The sequence below is a fragment of the Carlito syrichta genome, unplaced genomic scaffold (genome assembly GCF_000164805.1).
Source record: "Carlito syrichta isolate Samal-C Ts95f unplaced genomic scaffold, Tarsius_syrichta-2.0.1 Scaffold289296, whole genome shotgun sequence".
Taxonomy (NCBI): domain Eukaryota; kingdom Metazoa; phylum Chordata; class Mammalia; order Primates; family Tarsiidae; genus Carlito; species Carlito syrichta.
Genome location: NW_007233392.1, coordinates 1 through 11164, shown reverse-complemented (window position 1 = coordinate 11164; position 11164 = coordinate 1). Strand labels below are relative to the sequence as shown.

The following is an 11164-nucleotide window of genomic DNA, read 5'->3' as shown; positions in this document are numbered from 1 at the left end:
GCTGCCACTGCCTGAGACTGGGCTGGGTGCCCCGCCAGGGAAGGAGCTGGCAGCGGCTGAGTGCCGGGAAGATCAGTGTAGCCAGCAAGGGATCCCAGAGCTCCACAAGGCCATATCTGAGGGCCTCCACAGGCAGTGGCGGGCAGCTTGGGGCCAGGTGAGGCGTTATAGCCAGGGAGGGATCTGGAGCTCCACTCGGCCAGGGCCTGGGGCCACTTGGGGTGGAACAGCAGTTGCAGAGGGGCCACGGTAGCCAGCCATACATGGGATCGAGGGTCTCCAGGCCTCAGACCAGTGCGGCTGGCAGTGGGCAAGAGAGGGGAGGAAGGAAAGTAAGAGTCTTTATGGGAACTCACTTTCGGAGAATCTCACAGTCCCACCTGTGCCATTGCCATCTTACCAGAACTCCGGAATTTCTACTTCTATAGCACTAGGGGTACATCCTGGGCGTAAAAAGTAAACAAAGGACAAAAAGATTATGTTTATAATGCAACTCCAGATAAGGCTATACTAGCAATTTGACTAGAAAACAGCATGCATCTTATACAGAGAAGGTATAAAGATTGTTTCCAGTGTGTCTCCTTTTGACTTCAAATTGGTTTCTCCACATTTGGAGAAAAACTTAATGACACATATGCCCAAAGCTGACAATTTCATTTTGATCAGAATGAGCTATGACTTGGTAGATCATCTATGAATTAAACAAGAGTGTCTTTCTTTGATAACACATGGAGACTTTGTAATAAAGAAACCTAGAAAGAGCACTGAAATGCAGCAAGTCCCAGCTCCATCACTTACTAAATGCATGGTCTTAGATAAGTCACTACCTCTCTAAACCCTAGTTCTCTCATCTATAAAAATGAAAATGTTGGTTAAACTATCTCTAAGGTTCCTTCCATCTAGAGATGTATAATATATAACAGTTACACTATATTCTTACATCATGAGAAATGGGAATCAATAAAAGTTATCATAAAACTGAAGGAATATAAACATGAATCCATAACTATTCATTTAAAAAATTATTTTGTACACACCTAAAATCACTTTACATAACACCAATAGTATAAGTAGTGTACATTGGGAAACATTGTTCTATAGCTATACTCTCCCCATGATTTAGGTAAATTTGTATCTATAATGAAAGAGATTTTTGTATTTATATGAAGATCTATTTTCTGAACAATGGGTATGTGTGGATGTGGATATGTGTCCATGTGTATGTGTTTTCTGTATCCAGATATTTGAAGAAGAGCACAGTGTTTTGTACCTGGATCAAGGTGGAGTCCTGGTTGCTATGAAACACACATCACTGCCAATTCGACATCTATGGTAAGGGCACTTGCTGCTTATGAGATGGGTACCTGGTGATTCTGCGCTGCTAAGACCAGTCTAGGAGTCAGGTCATCAAACTTTGTCAGCATTTGTAGTAAAATGTCAAGGTCTACTAGAGGGGTAAGTAGGAAAGGAGAGAGAGAGAGAGAGATGGAAAGGGAGAGAGATTGGTTTTGTCTCTGGAGAGAAATTGCATTGTGGTCTTCAAATGTGGCAATACCCTTACCTTATTCTCTTGGCACAATCACAAGGAGAACAATTTTCACAATCAGGTATATAGTCTTTGAATAAATTGACTTTTTGCAGTCACCTTTCTTCAATGGCATCTTCTGGAGATTAGTGTTTGTATTAATTATGTGCATTCCACACAGAGATGAGCAGTTCATGATAGTTCTGTTTCTATTCTTTTATTTTCATTCTGATTCTGCTTCTTTCATTTACTTTTTTGAGGTGACATCCTGCAACTCTGCCAATGAGTCTTCCACAATTAAATGTGCAAAACTAACTCTAGAGGGGTTTTCAATAGGTTTCTTCATCTGTGGTTTTGAAAGTGGCTTTCTCCTTATGTGAGCTTGTCCAAGGTCAAAAGCATAGTTTTCTTTCACTGTTAGTTACTTGGATGACCCATCAGAAAGCTACAAAAGAGAAGCAAGAGCTTACCTTGGTCAAAGCATCCATAGCGACAGTCAGAGCAAAAGAAAAGATTTTCTGTGACTGCCTTAGTCCATTTGGATTGCTATAACAAAATACCATCAACTGGGTAGCTTATAAACCAGAGGAATTTATTTCTCACAGTTCTGAAGCTGAGAAGTCCAAGATCAAGCTACTGGCAGATTTGGTGTCTGTGAGGGCTCCACCTGATGATTCATAGATAGTGTCTTCTTGCTGTGTCCTCACATGTTAGAGGAGTCAAGGCTCTGAAGCTCTATTATAAGGGCACTAATTCCTTTCAACAGGGCTCCACCTTTATAATCTACATACCTCCCAAAGGCTGTACTTCCTAATACCGGTATTGTCACATTGGTGGTTAGATTTTCAACATTTGAATTTTTAGGGAGAACACATGCTTTCATTCCATTACAGTGACCATCAAAACTGTAGATTTCTCTCCTTGCTCTCTATTCTTCTGGGCCCTTCATTCAATGAGGTTGATCAGGATTTATTACAGTGTAAGAAGAACATGCTTGGGATATGCTCACTTAGAGATGGGTTGGTTTTAATCTATTTAAGTTTTGCAAGGTTATCGTTCTTCAGGATCACCCATAAGGTTTGTTGTTAGATAGTTAGGTTTTTGGAGAGGGCTATATTAAGATCTAAGAGCTAATAAAATGTCAAAAAAATTTTAGAAAGTCAGAAACTTTTTATTCCTGTTTCATATAGCCCTCTCCTGAGCTGTATGATTTTTAAAAAACACATCTGGGTCCCAGTGGCTTGGCTATCTGATTTCTACCTTCTGGTATAATTAAGAACACTTATTTATATGAAAGACTCATTTTGACAATGCCCCAGCTACTTTTAAAATGTATTTTCTCTTGGTTGATAGTATGTTTCCTTTGAAAAGATGTTTTGTTTTGTTTTGAGATTTGATGACTGTTATTTTCTCTGTCATTAGGTTGAGTTTTGATGAAGGGAGATCTTGGAGCCAATACAGCTTCACATCTATTCCACTTTTTGTGGATGGGGTTCTGGGTGAGCCTGGAGAAGAGACTCTAATCATGACGTAAGCAGAAAACTAGGATGTGTTCCAGGCTTAATGTATGAGTAAATCCTTAAAAAATATGTGCTTTATAGCTGGCCTTGTTTGATTTGCTGCTGGTAGGTTTGAAGTTGTTAGCAAAGTCAGTGAATCTTACTGCAAAAGTACCCAGTAAAAAGGAAAAAAAAATGTAGGCAATCATTTTCTGCTTTGTTGATAGTTGTCAGGAGACCCAGACTGGGGATGGAAGCAAAAGGGTAAAACTGTTTTCTTTCTGTAATAAGTTGACTTAAAGAAATTAGAAATGATTATTTCAATAGAAAATTAACCTGTACATTTAAAACTTTAACAGTAAATAAACTGAATATGCAGAAAATCTCAGGCATATACAAGTGATTTCACTTTAAGTCAGAACACAGAGTTTTATCAAAATGCCACAGAGAATTGTATTTTTTTCCTGGCTCTTTACCTAACCCAATTGTAAGGAATATTACAAAAACAATGAGAACAATCTGTTCTTGTGAAATTGCATTTACACTCATTTTTGTCTGGAAACTGATGATCATTAATTTGTGAAAGACTTGATTAATGACTCAGCTGCCTATGGGTTCCAAAACATGGGCTTTGAATTTCAAATATGAATCTGTGATATTTCCTTCCTTTGGAAAACTGGACATGGAAAGCAGAAAGGGCAGGTTTTAAAGTAGTTGATCCTGTCATCAATGAAAATTTCAAAATCAAAGTGAATACTTGGCACATTTTCTAATTCTAACTCCTAATAGTTACACTTTTATCCATGAAAAACACAGTTAAATTAGCAATTTATTTCATAATTTGTCTTTATTCGGTTTTTGTATTTGCAAGACACAGATTTTAAAAAGCTAACCAGAAAGGCCTTTTTGTGACTTGTGATCACACCTGTGATTGGTGACTCGAACACCTCATTAAATACCTCAGTCTCTCTGAATAAGGAGAGTAAAATGCACAATGTAGGAACCAGTTATAACTACTTGACTCTGATGCCCACTTTTCCTGGGAACTGTTGGGAAGATAAAATAGCATTAAAACCACAGGAACCATGTACGTTAGCAAGAGAACCTAAAGTATAATCTTAAACCGCATAGAGCACAGCATTTGTGATTGTTTTCTCAGCCATTTTTAAAAAGCATTCCTGTGGAACAGTATTGGTGTACTAAAGTCAAACACTCTGGGTTCTGGTTCTTGTGGTTATGGTGACTTGTCTCTGATTTTTCCATGTTGTCAAAACTTGATGAACCTCAGGTTATCCATCTGTAAAATGAATTCAATAACAGTACCCTCCTCTTGAATGTGTTTTGGAGATTAAATGATATGATCCATGTAATATGCTTAGCATGTAGCAAGCTCTTGATAAACACTCCAAAGGTGCTAGCTAGCTATTGTTATTACTGGTGGCATTGTTGTCATTGTGATTATTTTTATCATCATGAACTCTGTAGAGTGTTTGGACACTTCAGCCACCGCTCTGAATGGCAGTTGGTCAAAGTGGACTACAAGTCCATTTTCGATAGACGGTGTGCCGAAGAGGACTACAGACCCTGGCAACTTCACAGTCAGGTAGGAGGAAAGAACTGAGACTGAACCTGGACAGGAGATTTGGGAAGTGTTAGGGAATGGCTAGTTGCTAAGATGTAGTAACTGGCTTCACTAAGCCAAAATATCCATCTAGTGCTTTCTTACATGTTTTGTGTTCCACAGTAGTGAACAAACTCAACATTTATAGCTTGTTGTGAAGTCATTTCTGTTTTTATTGTGCTGAGATATAGGGAGATAAAATTCAAATGTGCTTGGCTTCGACTTACAACTCAAAATGAAATACCAGCTCAGCACTGAGATCCAAACATAATTTATCTGAGCATGTCATATGGTTGCATGGTGGGGGTGGAGGTGAGGAAAAGATCTTCAGTTTTGTCTAGCAGTGCACACAGAGACATAAAATGACAAAATTATGCTGGGTGAGCAATGCCAGAAATATCCTTTCTCTCTATCACCTTGACTCCCTGGAATTATATAGTACTTCTTGCCTTCTTCCAAGGCACTCAATGGTACAAGAATGCAGAATTATTAATGAGAAACTTTCCTTTGTCCCGGCCTCTCAGTTATTCAGCTTATATCAAAATACTTGGATGGACGCATCTCTCCTTTGATTTCCCAAGGCAGAGGTCATTCTGCAGGCATCTCAAAGGATATGGTAGTAGTTCTTCCTGTGAAGCCACCAAATATTCAGGCAGAAAAATATAATATACTCCAAACCTAGACTAAGTAATATATTTACATGTAGATGTATAATGAAGCCAGTTAAAGTGAGTTTCTCAAGTAAGATTAAACAAATAGTAGATTAAACAAGATTCTACTCTGGTCTTTCAGAAACCCAAATGGATGTGTCTGATAGTGAGTACTGCATTAGCTAGAAACACCCACTCTATTCAGAGGCTCAACAATAAAATTATCACTCATTTACATTGTTGATATTTTCCCCTTTGGGATGCACTAGCATTGTGATATTCAAAGCTTTTATTATTTTGTGGAAAAGCACTAAATTTTGATCTCTTGTTTGTCTGGTAGACAAACATAAAATCAGTGCTATAAAGTTGTGTGGGCAGAGATAATAAATCGGGGTAAAATGAATCTTTATATTTCTTAGCAATACTCTTCTTTCATATGCTCATAAATGATCAGCTGTATAAATCTTTTATTATAGGAGAATTGAACTCAATTACTACAGATTCGTTGGCAATACATTAGCTGTAGGCTGCGTTTTATTTATTTGTGTATCCTTCATTGCACTGTCTAACATCTTGCCAAATAAAGGTTTGCTGACTCCATAAGAAATTAAGGATGTTATCTGACACATTCGCAGTGCTTCTTAGGATTCCCTTATAGTCACATTCTATAATAGGGCTCTAGATATTTTTAAACATGCTATTAGTACAAGGGGTCTACCAAAATCCATATTACAACAAGGTTTGCAAACATCTCCCTAAACTGCCTTGATTTGGAGGAGGGAAAGTCCAACCTATGTGCTCAAGTGTGTGTGATTCTTGTCTCCTTACAGGGGGAGGCATGCATCATGGGAGCAAAAAGAATATATAAGAAACGGAAATCAGAGCGGAAATGTATGCAAGGAAAATATGCAGGAGCTATGGAATCTGAACCCTGTGTCTGCACAGAGGCTGATTTTGACTGGTGAGTTTGTTTAGTTATCACATTATCATATGGAGTTATTCAGTATATCAAACCCATATGGACCTTAGTGAGAGCTTAGATTTGATATATTAGTAACATACAGAATGCTAAGTGGCAAGTCTACATTCTTATTAAATTGCCTTATTGGAGACATCATGATTTACTAGCTATATGCATGTGTATCTAGGAAGATAAAAAAGAGTTTTTGTAGACTGAAAGAGAATTCTGATGATGGCTGGAAATTGTCTTCATGTAACTGATAGATTCCTAGGACAAAAAGAGAGACCAGATCCATCTTGCACTGCTTCAAACAGCAATATTGAAAACAATGAGTGGCCCTTTCAAGGAGCAAACATGTTTGTGCTCTAGGTGAAACTCTTCTATAATCTGGAATTCCCAGTAATGGAACTATGGCCTTTTTAGGTAGTACATTTTCTGTCCCTGGGAGTTTTTTTTTTTTGTTTTGATTTTTTTTTTTAATTTTAAAAATGTGGGGTTGAATACAGCGCATAATATCTGTGGAAGACATTTCCGAACTTAGATGGATTTAATGTCATTGCAAATCTATATTTCTGTGAATCTAGTGATAAAGGAGGCTTTTGACTTTACCAGAATTAAAACAGTTTAAGCTGGAGAATACTGAGACATTTGGAGGTTAAACTAAACACAGAGTGTCATAGAATGCTTCCTGGAACATTTGCTAAGTAGAAAAGTTAGCTTGTGGGGACACTGATGCCCTTGCCTTGTCCTCAGTCTGTGTTTAGTGTTCAGGTGAGCTGACAAATTATTGAGGAAAAGTAGGTGGTAACTCCCTTCATAATCTCCATCTCATTTTCTGTTGCTTTGTTCCCTATCTTCTTTTTTTTTGTTTTCTTTATTTATATGTTTTTAGTTTAGAGAAATCAATTGCTAAATGTATACTTACATGTTCTGGAACTGAAACTTAACCTGCATAAGAGCTAAAGTCAAAGAATAGCAATTTATTTCTAACTGTGTAGTAATCACAGGTCCCATACTGGATCATCAAAATATCAATGATTGGACTAAGATAATATGTACTTATACATCGCATATCTTAGAAAAAGTAAATTTTCTTTCATGGTAGACCTCTGAAGATGTTCTTTGAATAAATAAAATAAGAAGACCTAGCAAAACTGGCCACCAGCAGTCAGACGAATAACCCATGGCTGTTTCCCCTTAATTGATGGACAAACCAAGTCAAGAGCCAATCCTGTATCTCCCTGGGCTGAGTCAGAAGACAACAGGGCTTCATTTACATTTGAGCTCAGGAGGAATTCAGCAGGGGCCTTTCCAATCATGACTTCTGTTTAAGTCAGTGCAACATTACTCTATTACGATGACAAAAATCTCATATCTCTATCCTACTCTTCCCTACTCTTTGGTACCGACACCCTGAAGAGCATTCACAGGGAAAACAACCATGAGATTTTAAGCCATTTATCACATTCCTCTTTCTGAAGCCTGGCTACTTCTTCATTCACTCTGTTGAAGAAGGGTTTGCAAAGGAAGTTAGCATTTTACATTAGTGGTGTAGCTTTGCCTAACAAAAACAGTTATTCTTTTTACAGAGAGCAAATTTATTCTCTAATAGAAAACCAAAGAGAAAATATAATGTGAGATATCCCAATTTTCTGGTTTCTCCTGGAAACACATGCATCTTTGGGAATCTTTTCTACAACACTCCAAAATAAGCCGGGGCTTGGTAGTGGGGGTGATTGTTGTTATGGTCATCATTATTTTCTTTTTCAATTGTAAGCTAGTCTAGAATGAAGGAAACAATTGGGATTCTCTCCTCCTCAACCTTTCACACCTCTCAGTGTTAGCCCAATCTTTGTGGCTGGAATCCTTTACTCATCCCACCAGCTGAAATGCATTCTGAGAAGAGGGAAGTGTATCATGAACAAGGTCACACTGACTGTGAGATTTTTTTGTTTGTTTGTGTGTTTGTTTTGTCAAATGGGACTTTTGAAGCTGCTTGATTTCTGAAAATATTTTAGAAGGCTCACAATGACGGTGTTAAGTTTCTTTTTTTTAATTTTTAATTTTAAAGATGTGGGATACAATTCAGGGTTAGATGTACAAATGTTCATTATGCAGGTATCCTTGTGGACCCCCCCACTCTTCTGGCAGTTTCCCACTACTGCCAATCCCATCTTCCCCTCCCCTGGCAGTTTCCCAATACTGCCATTCCCTTTCTTACAGTATTATGATAATTGTTTAAGGCCTGCTTATGAGTGAGAACATGTGGTACTCAATTCTTTGTTTCTGTGATAGCTCACTCAGTAGTATAGACTCTAAGTCCATACAAGCTGCTGCAAAGTTCATATTTTGCACTTCTTTATGACTACATAATATTCTATCATGTATATGTACCACATTTTTTTAATCCAGTCCTCTTTCAGTGGGCAGCATGGTTGGTTCCATGTTTTTGCTATTGTGAACAATGCTGCAATAAACATGCATGCACAGATATCTATTTCATAGAGTGATTTGAGTTCCCCCAGGTAGAGTCCCAGAAGGGAGATTGTGGGATCCTATGGAAGGTTGAGTTTTAGATCTTTTAGAAGTTGCCAAACTATTTTCCACAGAGGCTGTACTAGTAGACACTCCCACCAATAGTATAGAAGTATTCCTTTTTCTCATATCCTCTCCAGCATCTGTTGTGTTTTGAGTTATTGATGATGGCCATTCTGAATGGAATTAGGTGGTATCTCAGTGTGGTTTTAGTTTGCATTTCTTTTATGACTAGTGCGGCTGAGCATTTTTTCATGTACCTGTTGGCTGCTTGTATGTCTTCTTTTGAAAAGTGTCTATTCATGTCTTCTGCCCACTTTGTAATGGGGCTGTTTGTTTTTTTTTTTTCTTTTTGGCACATTTGAGTTCCTTGTAGAACCTAGATGTTAGGCATTTGTCAGATATACAGATGGCAAATATTTTTGTCCCAGTCTATGGGCTGTTTCCCCACTCTCTTGATGGTTTCTTTGACTTTGCAGAAACTTGTCAGTTTAATGAGGTCTCACTTGTCTATCTTATCTCTTAATGGCATGGACACTTGGGGTTTTGATCAGGAATTGATGCCATAAGGATGTCATCTGCATTTTCTAAGATTCTTATAGTTTGAGGTTTTATGTTTAGGTCTTTGATCCATTTAGAGTTGATTTCTGTGTATGATGATAGGTAGGAGTCTTGTTTCAATCTTCTGTATGTGGTCAGTCAGTTTTCTTAGCACCATTTACTGAACAGATTCTCCTCTACCCAGTGGTTGGTGATGGAGGCTTTGTCAAAGAAGAGTTGGTTGAAAAATTGAGGTTTTGCTTCCAGAATCTCTATCTTGTTCCCTTGGTCTATATGCCTGCTCTTGTATCAATATTAGACTGTTTTGATTATTGTAGCCTTATAATAAAGTTTAAAGTCTGGGAGTGTGACACCTACCACTTTGTTTTTTTGCTGAGTTTCTACCAGTAGCTGGAGTTTCAGTGATTCCACATGGCTGTGGTGTAATGAATGGTGATTGTCACTGTGTGCTCCCTCTTGGCTTGGGTCTTCCCTGGACATTCCCCCAGATAACCCTGGCTGTCATTCTCTAGCATTTATGAAGTAATTTCCTGAACTGAACACTGGGTGTCCTGTAGGCAGCAATTCTGAAGTCTTCCTACCTGTGCTCTGTTGAACCAGCATCACATCCAGCTGGCATGTGCAGAATTCTAAGTATCAGCTGCCTAGTGACAGGCCCGAGAGCTAAGCCTGTTTCTCCCTTTCTGACCTTTGTGTACCAGTATCTCACCTCCATTACACAGATGGGCCAGTTCATACTAATGCTTGCTGATTGCTGCCTGTGATTTGTCTGTGCATGTGGAGATGCAATTTGTCATCATTCTCTGTGCCCAGGTTCATCTGCCAGAAAGCCAAGAAAATGAGGCAACTCAGAGACTCTTGAAGGCATGAATCAGAGGAGACTGAGAGGGAAGTCTCTGACTATATCCAGAGTAGAGAGAGGATTTAAAGCAGTCAGTCCTAACTGGCAACACAAACTGCCTAGGACAAAACTTTTCCTTAGAGGAATTTTGGAGACACTCCTGAAGGACATTTCCTTTTGGCTGTGACTTTGAAACATATGGCTTGTGCACAGAGAGACCTGGCTCAGCTCTACTTGCTAGATCCAGATGTCTTGGAAGAGCATCCCAAAGACATCATCAAAAATGAGGATTGTGCCACATGTGGCTGTATTAGACTCTGAAATGAAGTTCTCATTGAGAGTTGAGTTTCCACTGCTGCCTGTTTTCTCATTACAGCTTTCTCTGAGCTCAACCACATCAATGTTGTGTATGCTTCTCATGAAAACACAGTCTACTCTCTCCACTTGAAAGTGTTTAAATGGAATTATTGGCTGTATAGAATATTTTCATGAATCACTGACAGAAACTCTATGAAAAATGTTCTAGCTATGAGAAGGCATTGATTAAGGGAATGTTTGTTTTTTAACTAATTGGTTAGAGTGGAAGTTGGTTTTGAACTGACATGGAATTATTTTCAGTAATTTTGACACTTACTGAAAAGATTTTCTTGGCTCTTCCCCCAACAGCGACTATGGCTATGAGCGACACAGTAATGGCCAGTGCCTGCCGGCATTTTGGTTCAATCCATCCTCTCTGTCAAAGGATTGCAGCTTGGGACAAAGTTACCTCAACAGTACTGGGTAAGTGTCTGAACTAGTGACCTTGAGAGTTCAGTCTTTACTGCTTTTGAGTATGTGTCATACTGACAGAATTTCTTCTGATCAAAGACCAGGCTTATTTCCTTATAGCATAATATAACTGCTTTTGTTTATTTTATTTATTTATTTATTTAGAGTTGGAGTCTCACTCTGTCGCCCAGACTGGAGTGCAG

At 38.5% G+C, this 11164-nt stretch overlaps 1 protein-coding gene across 1 annotated transcript; it reads left to right on the top strand.

Annotated features, from left to right (window-relative positions):
• Positions 1-1240: 1240 nt before the first annotated feature.
• On the top strand, positions 1241-10973 carry LOC103256364 (VPS10 domain-containing receptor SorCS1-like; the record flags this gene model as incomplete). The annotated part of the gene is made up of 5 exons (XM_008054252.1): positions 1241-1332; positions 2948-3055; positions 4510-4627; positions 6126-6256; positions 10860-10973. Coding segments are annotated over 5 exons (563 nt in total), but the record flags the coding sequence as incomplete, so codon positions are not given.
• Positions 10974-11164: the final 191 nt, after the last annotated feature.